General features: G+C 43.4%; 1 protein-coding gene across 25 annotated transcripts in view; it reads right to left on the bottom strand.

The window, feature by feature from the left end:
• The window catches only part of FBRSL1 (fibrosin like 1), a 553269-nt gene that overhangs the window by 185974 nt on the left and 351816 nt on the right, over positions 1 to 15479 (bottom strand). For 24 of the 25 annotated variants that reach the window (XM_075110636.1, XM_075110656.1, XM_075110637.1 and 21 more), the window contains one exon: positions 80 to 109. The exons of the other annotated variant lie outside the window; for it this stretch is intronic. In XM_075110636.1, coding sequence (XP_074966737.1) covers positions 80 to 109 — 30 coding nt within the window. The remainder of the gene's footprint in view (positions 1 to 79; positions 110 to 15479) is intronic. 25 annotated transcript variants of the gene reach the window in all.

Raw genomic sequence — 15479 nt, 5'->3', positions numbered from 1 at the left:
AATTCTTTTTTTTTTTTTTTTGACTATGAGGGAATTTCCAAGCTAACAAAGCACACGAAAGAAGAAAATTCCGTCTTACCTTATCGTCAATATCACTCTCGCTGTCACACTGTGGATTAGAGAGAGAGAAAAAGATTTTGAGAAACACCTTTATGTATAGGGAGCTCTTGCATCATCCTCTTAAATCTTTAGGATAGCTGTTTATGATGTTCTCAGTTCAATGAAACACACTTTTGATGCTTGCAGTAATGCCTTTTAGATTGCTAGCATAAACCAGACAAAGCCAATTCCTCTCTTATACAAAAATATGGTACACTCTCCGATGGGGGAAGGCGATCTTTAAACAAAAAAGACAATCAGCGATGCATTATAATAACAACCGTAACATGAATACCACAACAAAAAGCATGCCTTTTTATCATCCCAAATTGTGGAATATATAGTAACAGTTTTGCATTGCTTCACCTTGATAAGCACTTTGTCATCTAACAAGGAAACTGTGAAACCGGCAATCAATTTCTAATTTAATGAGTGGTACCAAGAATAGTAATTAAAATACATCATAAATTCTGGTACATTTTTTAGTTTCAATGAGATCATGATCCCAGGAGGAAGTGTTTACTTAAAGAGTTTCAGAGTGTAATCTCTTACAGCCACTGAAAATGAAACGCTCTATTTCCACAGCACAAATGATGGAAAGAGAACTTGAGCACTGAACATTTCGGGACACGCACATCTTGGTGGCTGGAGCTGAGGGAGATTCACCATCAGGAACAAAAATTGGCCACTTGTTGCCACAGACACCAAGAGATTTGTGCGTGTTGTAGCTTTTGAGCCCGATGGGAACCCTCTCCTGCAGCCAGCCGCTGGCGGGGATGTCTGGGGGGTTTCCGTAACTGGCAGCACCCTCTCAAGCACACTGGTTCTACAGGAGAGGACTCTGCAGGCCAGCAACGATGAGCTACGAATGTGAACGTGGTCCATGAGAATGCACATGCTTCAGTGTTATGAATGTAAAAGAAGGAATAGATCTGTTTGGTCATTTTGTCCAGCTCCTGCTCTTCACGGAGCGGGGAGGGGGGATCCTTCCTGTCGCATCCTTTCATCCTAGCATTGCAAAGCAGAAATTTCAACTGTTACATTCTTAGTTTTCTGCAGGTTTTTGAGAGGCTATTTAATCTCTTCTTGTACTTGGCACATGAAATGATTGACCCCAAAGAGCCAAAGAACCTTTCACTCTTAAATTCTCAGAAGCACACAGAGCACACAAGATGTGGGGTCTCCCCCGGTGATTCTGCAGTGCAGATTGCTCAGCTTCCCAGCCGACTCCTTATTTCCATTTAACTGCAGCAGAAATGCTTGGTTTAAGGAACCTCTTTCTCTTTCTATAGTCTTGACTAAGCAGAACTCTCTCTCTTTCAAAATGAAACCGTTTTACACTGCCCCACCAGATCCACAGCACGTTTTTCACAGAGAAATCCGACTCTTTAGAAGGATGCGCGCAGATTAATTGTACCTGCAACCATGCTGGGAAAAAAAGAACCTGATGCGAAAATGGAAGAAATTACAGGAAAGCAGGACACTGCTCTGCAGGGGCCGGGGAGCAGTGGGTGGGCAAGTCCTGCGGGAATAACCGCTGTTAGTGCCAGCAGACTGCATTAAGCCCTAGCTAATTACTTTGTCCATGGAAGGCAAGAACACGAGACAGCCGTGTCTTCAGCAGATACTTTCCCATAAGCCGTTAGTGCCTTTTTTGGGGACTTTTATTCCATCACTGAGCTTTATGAAGATTTTTATAGGAAACACAGTTTCTGGTTTTTCGCGAACCAGACATTCAGATCAAAAGTAAAACCAGCCCCGACAAACCAGCAGCCATTTGCTGACTCTCCCAAACCCGTGCCACGTAACGACAAACAATCAGAAGTCTCTGCTCTGGGCCTGGAACGGGACTAATTGTCCATCACCACCACCGAGACGCGCTCAAACAGGTTTGCTGGGCAAAGGCTGCCCCAGTACCTGCTGCATTTGTGCTTGCTCAAGACGGTGCTAATTCCCGCTGACAAAGCAACACATTCATCAAAAGCAAGGTGGGGGGGCGGGTGGGGGAAGATGCAGTCACAGCAGTTCGCTTGTTATTATTTACATGCTCCTGGGAAACACCGGCTGACTCAAGGGAAGCCTTTCACCTCCACCCGGGGGGCTGAAATCAAGTCAGAATGCTACAGGGGGTGCGCATTCCCCCAAATTACCAGCATAATTGAGTGGGTCATGAAGACCACATTATTTTACCCTTTAAACCCGGTCTACGCTAAAGCATCCTGAGTTACCGCTTTAATCATTGCGCTCATTCAACCTGCACGCTCATGTTTTAGAGGCAGAATATTTTGATGACGCGATTCAACCTGCGCGGCTCAGACCGAAGCACGTTACTATGGAATTACACCTATCACAAAAATGGCAGAAAAATTAGTTCGCACACTCAGCCCCGTGTTGCTTAAAATTGTATGCTTAGGCAACACTAATACAAATTTTAATTCTTACAGGGACTCAGAGGATGATACACTGAAGTAATTAAAAAAAAAAATCAAATAAATTAAACTCAGAAACATATTGACTAAAAAACATTCAAAGTTATCATTAAAACTCAGATGCTTTTGCTTATGAGTCCTGGTTTAATAAACCCGCAGTACTGTAAACCTTAATAAATTCAGCTTAAAAATATTTGAGAGCAGATGTAAACAATTTTGGGGAACTTTAGTAAGTGTTATTTTTCAAATACAACATAGCATTCTAGTTTTCCTCTCTGTTTTTGTAACAAAACTTGCCTTCCTATTTCTTACTGCATTATGATATTTAAAAAAAAACGGACAGGCGTTTTCTTTTTGAAAACAGATTTGATCTCAAAAATTTATATGCCTATAATGAGTATAAAACCCTATTACAGATGGTTTGCATTACTAAAAGGTGCAGAACTGCTTTATTTAGATGCCTAATTTTGCTCTGTACCGATATGCAACTTTGTCTCATGTAGATAAGTGAAAGTTGCAAAAAGCCAGTGAACCATCAAATCCACATGCTAAATTTTATAAACAGACATACGAAAGAAGCAAACATCTGCTCTCCGAGGATACATTTTTCCCCACTCAGGATCTCTAAATACACCATAATTAATTGTTCTTAAAATGGAAAGGACAGCGAAGAGTTTTGTTGTGTTTTAGCTTACATCTCCCTTAGTTTAATCATGACCGCATCAGTCTTGCAGCTGAAGAAGCCAGCGGGGCCGTGGGTGCAGATCCACACGTGAGCGTGGGGCTCTGTGGACACCGAGCCCACTGTGCAGCTGCGACTGCAAGACGGGTGCTTTGAAAACCATATTTCTGACAGCAAGTTTCATAATCTCGTTTGCCTTACGAAACAGCTGTCCTTTCCCACCTCTCCCAGCCGCTCAGGACTCGCGCGCACAAACTGTCCTCGTATCGACTCCTTCCGTGTGGCTTTTAAACCACCAAACTACCACATCTTAATCCACGTGAGAATGAAGTCCCAAACCGACCAAGGCTCCTAAGCAGTTTACATGATGAGAGGTGGTGGGGAAAGAATCGACACACCATTATTTATAAAATTTGGACTTCTGCTTAGCATACAGCATCCTGGAAAATGGAGAGCTTGAGACTCACGGCTACCAAGCCACGTTAATCTCCCAACGACTGCTGAAGAAAATAAAGCCAGCTTTGGTGGAAAAAAACCCCAAGCTTCAGAATTCACTTAGGTTTTCCTCTTTTTATTCTAAAGAAACAGGCTCCCACATTTGCATTGAGAAACAGGAACCCACAGGCTGCTGAACACGCAATAGCACTGAAAAAAACAACGACAGCAAAACCAAACCCGCCTGGAGAGATCTGCGAAAAACAGAACCGCTGTTGACCCCTTCCCATCGGGTGGGGGGTGTTAAAAAACACGATTTCAATGGGCTGGTTCAGTTTCTGTGGTAACAGCCTTCAGCCTCTGCGCACCCGCTCTTCTCAGCCTCCTCGCCTCCGCCGCCCGCCCCTGCGAAGACCTGGGTCGACAAAGAGAGACCGAGGCCGGTGCGTTGCACCGCTGGGAGGTTTAAATGAATAATGAAGTCATAGGAGAAACTTTGGTTTGACCTAGAGGGTTTTCTGTGTCTGAAAAGACAACTTACTGCGGCCTGGCGAGGAGGAGGAGGCCGGCGGTGCTCCCCTGCGAAGGCTGAGCAGGCCAAGGCTGCACCGGCTCCTCCACCACCCGGCCACCCTCACCTCCCACGCAGCTGTTGTCAGAGGAACAAAAGCCCTTGTCAAAACAAAAAAGTTAAAGAAAATGTGGAGAATGGCAACTGTTGACAGCTACGGGGGCTCACTGAAAGACAAAAGCTTCAATTACCTGGATTTTTCTAAAGGCCTGTTAACACTCCTGGTCTATAAGCGAAACTGTAAACAGCCATTGTGCTGGGTTCATAAAGGCTCCTAAAAGGATTATTCACTGGGTTGTGCCAATTGCCTCTCAATTCCATCAAGAATGTTTGCAAAGCTGACCCCCTAATTGTGCTGCTTTTTTGGAAACAATTTCTTGCAGTGACAGATTCCAGTCAGAAAAAACCTGCCGTGAGGCAAAGTTAAGCAGAAACACACAATTCAGGTAGAATCGGCTCAGCGCCCATAAAAAGGCCTTGTCCCTCCCTCCTTCTTCCCCCGTCTGCCCCGCAGAGAAGGATGCAAAGTTTGCAGACATGGGCCCTCCACCTGCAAAGACCCAGAGCCAAAAAGATGCTGCTGAACCGGCCGTGGGTTCACCAGGACAGGGCACAATCTGACGGCTGCTGCCAGCGGACTGTGCTCCGGATGAAGGTTCAGGCTCTGGATGAAATAGGGAGTAAAACAGTAAGAAAAGCCGCTGCTTTCCTAATCTCCACTGAAGCAACTGCAGCGACTCCACGATCCCCTCCATCCAACCTGTTCCCTGTTGCACCCAGAAGACCTCAGGAATCGGAGACAGAGCTCTCATACGTGTAGACCAGGCCCTGTGGCTTCTTTTTTTTTTTTTTTCTGATAGCTGAGGTGGAAATTCACATTTCAAGACCACCCCCTCCATCACGCCTTTCCCGCCAGGCAAGGAGTTACGATGCGTTCCACCACTTGCTCGTACAGCTCATCTCAACAGGGAAGAAAGATGGACTTGTGGCTACCATAAAACACAGGCAATGGTGTATTTGGAGAAGGGCCTTCTCCTGCTGCGGAGATGTGGATGCCACCAGTAGCACACCTACCTGCACTGACCTGAAAATAAACCCCTAAGCCTTCCCTCGCCCCAACAAGCTGAGGCTGAAATGGGAAACACGAGCGTTGCCCGGTGCAGCGCACATGACGTACGAGCATAAATCAGAGTACTCCACATCACAGCAACGGATGCAGAGGTTTGTGTCACTGCAAATAAAGCTGGACCTCCACTACAGAGGTTTTCTGGTGGACATAGAGTCAGAGGTGTTCGGTAGCGTCATCGCTGGCTCCACCACAGCATTCAGGCAATGAGCACAGCTGCAGAGTGTTTTAGCCATGTAAGTCTAGGTTTTTTCAGTGCAGAAGGGGAGCAGGCCTGGAATGAGCTATGCCTAGATTTTCCAAAAAAAAGCAGCATCTGCAGAAGCAGCATGCAGGCTCTGTGCTCCGGGACACCTCCGCTGGCACCGGGCTCCTTGCAGTCTCTATTAAAATAGTTTGTACTGTGATTCCGGAATTTTCTGGTGACTTTAAGAACCACAAAAACATCCTTTGACTCTTTTCTTCTTCCCAATGTTTCAACTTCCAGATCACCCAGTTTTTCTTCACATAATAAAAGCGCTACATTAATTAACATGAAATCAGATACTCACATAAACTGCCTCATGCCAGAAGGAGAACTCCAAGAAACAAACCCAAAACCAACCCAAGTCTCGCAAGACTGCAACAAGATTGGCAACGCTTGGGTGTTACATCATCGGCTAGGTGCAGAAAACACTCTGCTATCTGAAACGGGGCCACAGCCTCCAAGCTTTTGAGAATTGTACAGAAGTCACCTCAGGTGATTCACGTAAACGCGGTACCTCCTATTCCGCCCAAACCCAGAGGGTTATGATCTAGGCTGAGCCTACACAGCCTCAAGGCTACAGGGCCCCGTTGTGCCAGCCACTCTACAGCACAGAAATTATAGGTTCCTGCCCAAACAGCTGACAGAAAGGCTTATTTTTCCTTTGCACACAAACAGACATACCTATGGATATTATTTATATTATGATTAAGCAGAGGGTGATAGACATCTAGGTTAGCCGTGTGAAAAAACAGATCCCAGCCCGGAGGGACGTGTAATCTAACCACTCTACCTGCGACTCATATTGTCTGGGGAAGTGTAAGGCTGAGAGAGGAGGAGGCAAAAATACTAAATATACCATCTATAATATTACAATGCAAGCTGGCAGGGTAGAATATATATGTAAAAAGTTGCATAGAATATATGTGCAGTGTAGACACCTACGGAGCCTGCACACCCACTCACCCAGTCCCAGGGGATGGCCATGTTACTGCTGTCTTATTTCCAACCATATTTAGTTACTGAATTTTCTTTTAATAGCAAGGCTCAGGGAGGCGTTAGGCTTAAATCCCAGTTTGTTAACGTTTCTTTTAAAGGAAGAAGTAAAATCAAGCCTATTTTTAAGATGGCCCCCCGCCACCTCCCCATCCTCTGAGCTAACTTCCCAGGAGCAGCTCGCAGCAGCAGCGCGTATGGATGCGCGCTTGTGCGTGCAGGGGGAGGGTGTTGTTTCCTATTAAGTCTGGCATCGGATTCATGTCTGCAGGGGCTTGCTTAAGATGATAGGAAGAGAGAGTTTTATCATGAGCCAGACTGACAGAAAAGCCTGCTAATGGGACTTGAGGCATACACAGGAAAGAAAGTGCCAAAACATTAAGCTACCGCCAAGTGTCAGAGGGCCACTGATTTATTGCAGCAATTTTGCCACTGTGTCCTTTATAAGGTCCCACAAGTCCTTCCTCCTGGCAAGAAGCTGTGAGCTGCTGCAGCTCGGGGAGAAGTTTAGATCCAGAGTGCAGAAAGTGTCCAAGCGAAAGGCGGGGGCCGGGGGGAGGACGGAAATCGAATGTTGACTTGAACTTGCCCCAGGCAGCAGAGTCCTCTTAGCTCCACTGCCTCCCTGACAGTTTGATGAAATGAGTCAGGGCCTCCCTATGGCTAGACCAGCTCAGGCTTCCAAGTGCCGGGGTAGAGCTGTAAGAAACAGATTGAGCCTCAGGGCAGCAATTTTTTTTTTTTTTTCATTTTTTTTCCTTTTTTTTCCCCCCTTTCTCTCCTCAGCATTTGGCTGGGGGAAGGGGGAGGTTATGAGCACTACAGATGTATAGGCTGAGCCTTTGTCTGAGGAGGGGGAGGGCGAGGGGGAGAGAGAAGAACAGCAAGAGAGTATTAGCTATGGCAGCCGAGAATAGCCCTGAGCACTATAACTAATTTTGAGGGGCAGTGATGCATTGTACGGGCTATGTGCTGTTTGGTCTGAGGGGGCCCCTGTTGTGAAGCAGCAATCAAGAGGATATTTTGTTAAGTGACCAACAGCTGTCATCTGCAAGCCCAGAGTAGGGAGGGAGCACGGGGGGAGGGAAAAAGGGAAGAAGGAAAAAAAAAAGAGCATTTGTCCCTTGGAGGCAGAGCACATTAATCCACCAATCTGCCACAGCTTTAACTCTAGAAGTGCTCAGTGCCTCTGAAGAGCCGAACTCCGTGCCAGCAGCCGCCTGGAGAGATGGGTACCTCCCGTCCTGCTTCAGCCTGCCAGACACAGGGAGCTTCCCTACCTCTGCGGGGCGAGGAACCGACACTAAAAATACTGTTTAAGTCTCTTTTCATTCCATAAAATTGAGTTGATCTGCTGTAGCTTAGGGTCAATCCCTCAAGGACTGTTTTTCCCCCCTTCCCTTTTCCTTAGCACTCATAAATTAATCAGGAAGACCCTGACGAAGTCATTTCATGCTGTACAACATAAAAGAAAGTCCCCTGATGATCCATGCAAGGATCTATTAGAAGTGGGAGGGGGGAGGGAGGAAGGGTTAGGGAAGAGGGAGAAAAGGGAGTGGGGGGAGGAAAAAATCTCAACCTTTTTGATATTTTAGGATAAAAGCTGGGGGACTTTGTTACAAATTCTAGCCAACATCAAAACACCTTAAATAATTCAAAGAACATGTTAAAGGGAAGAAACTGAATGTTGCTCTGATGTTCAGTTGATGCTACGCAGAATATTGCCCAAAACAGCACAGCCTGTTAAGGGAGACAGCAGCCTTGAGCATTTCAGTTCTTTAGAAAAATGTCAGAACCTGTAAAAATCATAATTTCCAGCAACTTTTTTTTTTTTTTTTTTTGCATGATATAAACTCAGTGAGACTGAAATGTAGGTTTCTGACAAGCTGTTAACAAGACAACTTTAGAAATCTGTCTGGAGCTCTCAGGGAGATGGGCTGCCATTTCACTGCTTCGAAGAAGTTCATGACATGACAAGCAAAAAACAGGGAACAGAGACCTAAAAACCATGGTGTAATTTTCATTTGCTTCTGTCGTGAAAGAATTCAAGCAGAAATATTAGAAGGCTGCACAACTAAAAAAGCCAGCAACTGGAAAATCATTGCTGTGGTTTGACAAGCACATCTTTTATGCTGAAAATGGGTTCTTTATTATTACACCTATATACAGGAAAGCACCTTTAGGAAAAAAGGGATAATCACAAATTATTCCTTGAGATCTTCAAAGTAAGATCTACAGCTGCCTGCTTTCAAGCCAAGTCCAAGAATGACCTAGTCACAGGAGAGAGTGACCAACCTATCTTGAAACAGCTCTAAGAGCCACCAGGTTTCTCTTGGTTTCCCACACCCCAGCCCTTCCCCCCCACAGGAAAGGTAGAAATATCTTTCCATAATGCAGTCTTTTACTGGAGCCTACACTGACGAATGTTGCTACATAAGCGTTTAATAAAGACACATTGATTAAGACTAGAAAAGTCAGCATCCAATGCCATCTACACAGCAACGTCTGTACCACTTGCTGGCTGGTTTACCATATTACACCTCCTACTTTAGCCCTTAATGTACCAGTATAATGTTTTTCCACAATTTTTTTGGATGATTTAATGATGTCTTTTTGAGAATCAATCCATTTGGTTCTATGGTTAGAAAAAAGTAGATCAATCGATCAATTGATATATCTCTCTCTCTCCATATAATATATCTCTTTCAATATACTATCTCTCTCTCCCTCTCTCTCACTATTTGGACTCATTCTAAGTATTTAACGGTAGGTTGATCTAGCTGCCTTGGAGTCAATTTACTGATTGTGATTGACTCATTATATCCACGGTTGCAGAATTTTGGTACCCTTGGGACAGATGCTTTGGAAAACCCAAAGACAGCCAGCTGCGTATGTAGAATCTTATGCTTAATTTCAGGCCATATTTGCCAAGAAAGAGAGAGATTGGACAATGCAGGAGGTCATTTTCCCTTGTAACGTCTGTGATTATACCGAGGCGTAGTGTGAATTACGGGCCAAATTTAGCCCACCATTTGCAAGGACCACACAAATAACGAACTGAAGCTTTTTCACCTCTCCCCTATTTCAACTCATTTCCACACAGCTCCGGTGGTGCGATCCTGCAGCCAGGCTTGGGTAATTGAAAGGAGAGCGCACGCAAAGTTGAATGGCTGACACTGCATTTCACCAATTTACGAAATGGAGGAGACACTGACAAGAAGAGATGCAGTTTGCTTCCCTTCTGAAGTGCTCACAAGTTCTTTTCATTCTCCCCTCGCCTGTGCATTGTGTCACCCGTCACTCATTTTCTTTTCATTAGACAGACACTCTTGGAGACGTTACAGCTTCAGTGCTGTAGACGGGGTTTCAATAAAGAACCAGAGAAACATCCATCACTTTATTATTTTACAGTTTTAAGCTACGACTAATGCCGTTTGCCTCCAAGAGTCTTGCCTCGCTGCCTGCCCTTTACCACGAGCCTCCCAGCTTGGAGTTACCTGGACCCCCCGCCCCAGCTGCTTTGGTCCCTTGCGCTCTCCAAGGAGGAGCAGAAAACAAGAGAGGATTTGCAGTGACTCACAACTCTAACTTTGTTTAATGCAAGGATGCCTAGACAGGCTATGTCCAACAGAAGAAAAGTGGCTTAAAGCCATTATTTACAACAATTGGAGGCTGCTGCAGTTTGGAAGGGGGGCTATAAGCTTTCCTTAAAATTAAGGAGGAGTTTAGGACTTAATATGGATATAGCCAAAAGCCACTTTAACCATAATGATCTGTCTAGTAATTCCTCACTTACTATAAACACCAGTCGTCTTCTATTTGGACTGCAAATCTAGTCCATTACTATGCCACGTCCATGTCATCACAGAGTCACCAAAAAGTATTCGGCCACTACAAAATAACAGGATTTGTTAAAGTACCCCCGCTCTAATGGAAAGCATTTAGTTATTCTCAGCTCTCTGACTCCATGGTATGTGACTCTGTTTGAAAGTTTCATTTACGTATTTATTTAGTGGAGAACATGCATGGCTGTCTTCCCTCGATGCAGAGCCATTATTAGCTGCAGGAAGCTGTTAGAGGGGATTTCAGCACGGAACTCCGGAGGAAAGGCATTTCTTAATACCTCAGTCTCCTGCTTAATAACAGTCACCTTCCAGAATAAGGGTGATGAGTTCTGGTTATGAAGCTCACTGTGGTTTGTTACAGCTGATCCACATAAATGTTTATTTTATTTCTTTTTTATGCACACACACACACACACGCACTTTTTCTCATGCTGCCAACTTCCTTCTTCCTTAATTCTCCCTGTAAGTCCCAGCGGCACAGTGACAAAAGACCATACCAGGCTACGCATGAAGACATCCACCTGATGACTCCGAAGTTCCCTCCCAAGGATATCACAGGTTTTTCGATTCAAAAGCAAGCTGGACACCCAAAAATTCCTAACCTGAACACTCAGAAGTGGGGGTTAATTTCTGAATCGGAGCTGGCCTCGTTTAGGAATGGAGGCAAATCTCCGCTGTGCCGTGTAAACCTTTAGTCTGGACCGGGCAGGACGAGAGTGCTGAGCCCAGTTTGAACTCAGCCGGGGTGAAGCTGTGATGCTCTATGCGATGTTTTAGCGCACTGTTCAGTTAGGAACTTTGGACTTGGAAAACAATCTAAAGCACCTCAACGTACATTATTTTAGTAAAATGAAGTACAGTTCGTTTTTAACTTAATGAATATAGGAAGGTTGTGTGAATCAGCTGCCTTGTTTTGTTGAATGCCATTAGCCACTACAAGGGAAGTCCCTGTTGCTGTCAGGGGCAAGATTTACGATACTTCTATATAAGTAATATAATAATTAATATTATTTAATTCCACTGCTATTTAACTTATAGGTTTAAGAGTAATAGCAGGGTTTATGTTGCTGTGGCTAAAAAATATAAAGCTTACAATAGCTACCATTAATGTTTGCATTATTGAACATTAAAATTCAAATCTGGCAAAAGATTTAGCACAAGAATTAAGACACGTACAGAAGACCTACTCCTCCAAGAAAACTCTTAGAGCATGTGCTTGCAGATTTCAACTACTTCTTTTAAAATAAACCTTGAGGGATGGATGTCCCACTTGCCACAGGCAAGCTACCCTGGAACAAAGAAATTTACCAGGATAGAAATAAAAAAGATTTAAAATACAAAAAGTAGACCCCCCCCCCCCCCCCCCCCCAAAAAAAAAAGAAGTCTCCAGCAGTAGTCATTAACATTAATATAATGCAAATTAAACCTCTTTTTTCCCCTTTTGTTCCATTTGGATCTTAAAAATATTAAAGTAGGTAAGTCTTGGAAGGGAAGGACAAGCATTACCTAGGGCATACTTTTGGGTGCCTTCAATATAATCCAAGGAATATAACAGAGGCTGCAAGCTAATCAGATAAGAAAACAACACAGCTGGTTATTCACACTTTCAGAACTGTGCCTTGTCAAAACGGAACATAAAAGCTTCGAGGCCTACACCATTACCTGGAAAATACTTCTTTGGATGACTAAACCACAAACCTTTAAACATTAAGCAATTTTTTAAGAACATATTTGCTATTTCAGGTGAAATTGTAAAGGTTCCCCACTACCTTAGTACATCTGCTACTCTCTTCTGACCCCGCCAGATACCCATTTCTTGTTCTTGTTCTTGTCAGCCCCTAAAACGTGAATGATTGATGTAAACATAACGGTTTACAAGATGGAGCCTCCTACCTCCCCGCTCTGCTTTCAGGCTGCAAAGGAAGTTTGACCAGCACTGACCTCAAGGATCAGGACAAGGGCTGGTGGTACATGTTGAAAGATGGGAATGCAAGCATCCTTAGCTAAACTGCCCTGAAACTTTCTGAACAGGCTCGAGGACAGTTAACCTGTCTGTTGTTACTATGGGGGCTTTTTTAATTTGTATTTTTCTTCCAGGGCTCATGTGGAAATGCTCAGCTGTGTGGACAGACGTCATTTATGATAGAAGCGCCAACACATCCAAGTCTTCCCTTGGTAGTGACAGCCCCCTGTATGGCTAATCCAGACTGGAGCGATTAGAGAATAAAAGAAAGAGGAAACATATTGACAGGAGGGGAAATAAGAGAAAAAGAATAGAAGGCTGAAGAGCAAGAATGGAAAAAACAACCTACTGCGCTGTGGACCAGCAATGAGATGGGACTACACACACTGTCTGTTTGGGAATGAACTCTATCACCTTTCATCAGTAACCATTATTATTAGCACGATGATAAAACTGCTAATAATCAGACGGAACAAACTACTACGTATGCGTCACAGAGTCAGAATAAATTGAATTATAGAAACTTTCCATTTTCCAGTAGGTTATTATGAACAAAGGTGGACACAAAATCTGTTTGAAAGACTGGAAAACACCTTGACCAAGATGTTTTAACTCCTCTCAGTTTCTGTGAACCTGCACTGCGAAGGAGACAGTTCTTCCTGCTCCGACGGGAGCCACAGCACAGCCAGTAGTTCTTTTTTCACTTGTGATTTTTGCTCTATCAGCTGTGATACACCAACCAACTCACGTGTGGTTTGCAGCCACACGTAGCAATAAAATGCATAAACAGCAACTCGCGATAATGCCATTATTAGTATGTGTCACTACTGCACGTATAATAACAAGAGGGGTTTTCATGGTCTGCAGAGTAATTAGGTGTCTTTAAATATGCTTTAAAGCCTTTTCACAGAGCTGGAGTGCAGGAAGGTTCTCCTCAGCATTTATTCAAAGTACTCAGACAGATAACTGAGAGCTCAAGAGCTTCTGGCCAGCTTTTAGCAGCCTGGGTCGAGAATGTCAGGGTCTCAGCTAACCAACGTATGTTAAAAAAACCCCATAATTCTTTTAAATTCACACCTAAGACACATTTGTTTATGAAGCAGAAATAGCATTCAAAACAAACCACTTTGTTAGCTCAGCTGGCTAATGAAAAATTGCCACAATTACAAAAACAAATCTTTGTTTTCAATTTTCAGTAAGGAGAGCTTTAAAAGAACAAGCTGCTCTTGAAAGCACGATAGTTTTTTTCCCTAAAAAAGGAAAGAAAGAAATCCTTCCTAGCAACTGCAATTATGATACTTTCATGTCAAATGAATTATATTACTGAAAATAAATCTTTCTAAGATGCACAAGAGGGTTATCTGGCTCCAGTCAGACTTATGCATTACTGGTTTTATATGTTGTACTCTACTTGATTAATATAGGTAATCAAATTATATTGCCTTCCACTGTGCTCTCAAATTCAAGGCTATAATGTTTTCAATGACAAAGTTCATAGAGTTGTATAAAAATGTACCTCATGCTGTACCAGCCCTTTATTGCTATAGTAAAACACCATTTTCAATTTAGTAATAAGTGATATAAAACAGAGTGTCTTGATTGGCAGGGTCGTATTCATTATGCAGTGCCCTACGACACAGCACAGCTCAGAATGGAAATTTAAGGACAGAATCTACCACAGTCACAGACACTGATGCTTTAAGGAAAAAAGTTACTCCTTTTCATGAGTTGTCCAAAGGAAGGACAAGGAGTTGGACACAAAGACACGCACACGTATTACACAGACACTCATATACGCATGGAAGGGAGGAAGAGGCGGGAAGAGACTCATCATAGCATGCTACCACTCCATACAGGTCTTCCTGCACCGGAGCCAATCCTGTACTACTGCTTCCCACCTGGAACAGGAAATGAAAAAAGGAAATAACAGAAAAAAAGGAAGCGTGACAGTCCGGATAGCGGCAAATACTGGAGAGCTCTTTCTCACTCTGCCACTTGTGACCGGAAGAAAAATTTCAGGGCTTTCTGATTCTGAGTGTTTAACTTGAGGTGCCTTCGTGAAGTGCTGCTACCAAGTGCTCTTCACTGTATGAACATCAGGATTCTCTAAAGAGCTGTAAACTGGACAGTCAAAACTGGTAAAATCTTAAGTTTGCAGCAACCTTTGAATATGTAAATCCTAGCCCTTCCCTTCCTTCTTTTCCCTTCTATACATTAGGAATAACGTTTACCATAGCCGTAAACCATCAAACCAACCAATCTGTGAGGCAAAGTATTCTGGCGAGCCTTGTCATCACTGCAAACACTATCTAGAAGGGCAAGAATTATAAAGCTATTTTCTGTGGAACTAAATGGCAGAGATATTGTTAGCTGGTATCTTTTCTAAGCATGTATGTTGAGCAAATGATATGATCAGGAAAGACAACTCTTGGACTCAGGAATTAGTAATGTTATCTTAGTTTTGTTTCCTTGGCAACTTGACCTTTCATAATTTGCCCAAAGGCAAAATATGGGCAGCATATTCCTTTCAAATCATACCTCAATAATCTTGTGATTAAAAGCATCACCAGAATGTGGCCTTGCCGTAAGATGGAGAATTAACGACTCTCTACTAAATGATCCACTGATGTTGAATCTAATTTAAGTAGCCTTGCAAGAATATTTAACACTTAATGATAGGTTCTGTATTAGAGTAGGTTTAATCTAGGATGCAGCCACAGATGTCATAAGAAGGAATTAATCAGCATTGCTTCCACTAAAACAGAAATGCAAAATTGCTTAACAGAATGTATTAGAAACAGATTAAAGAACTGGGACTTAAACATAAAAGAAACGGAGCTGATGCCACCCTCAGAGAGCTAATTTGAAATACAGGAAAACTTAATTCGCCTTTAACTGAAGAATTGGGGTGTTTGAAGTTACTAAAGAGAAGCTTGCTTTATCAAGAAGGAAAGAAAGGCAGATAGTCTTTTCCCTCATCAATTAAAAATGAAAGCCCAACCCAAATATTAATGCCTGCCTCAAAATCCCAACGAAATGAAGTTACTGATGCTCTAAGGACTATTGCTGCATCCTACATGAGGCTCTAC

This window comes from Phalacrocorax aristotelis, chromosome 15 (assembly GCF_949628215.1).
Source record: "Phalacrocorax aristotelis chromosome 15, bGulAri2.1, whole genome shotgun sequence".
Lineage (NCBI taxonomy): Eukaryota > Metazoa > Chordata > Aves > Suliformes > Phalacrocoracidae > Phalacrocorax > Phalacrocorax aristotelis.
This window is presented reverse-complemented; position numbering and strand designations above follow the sequence as displayed.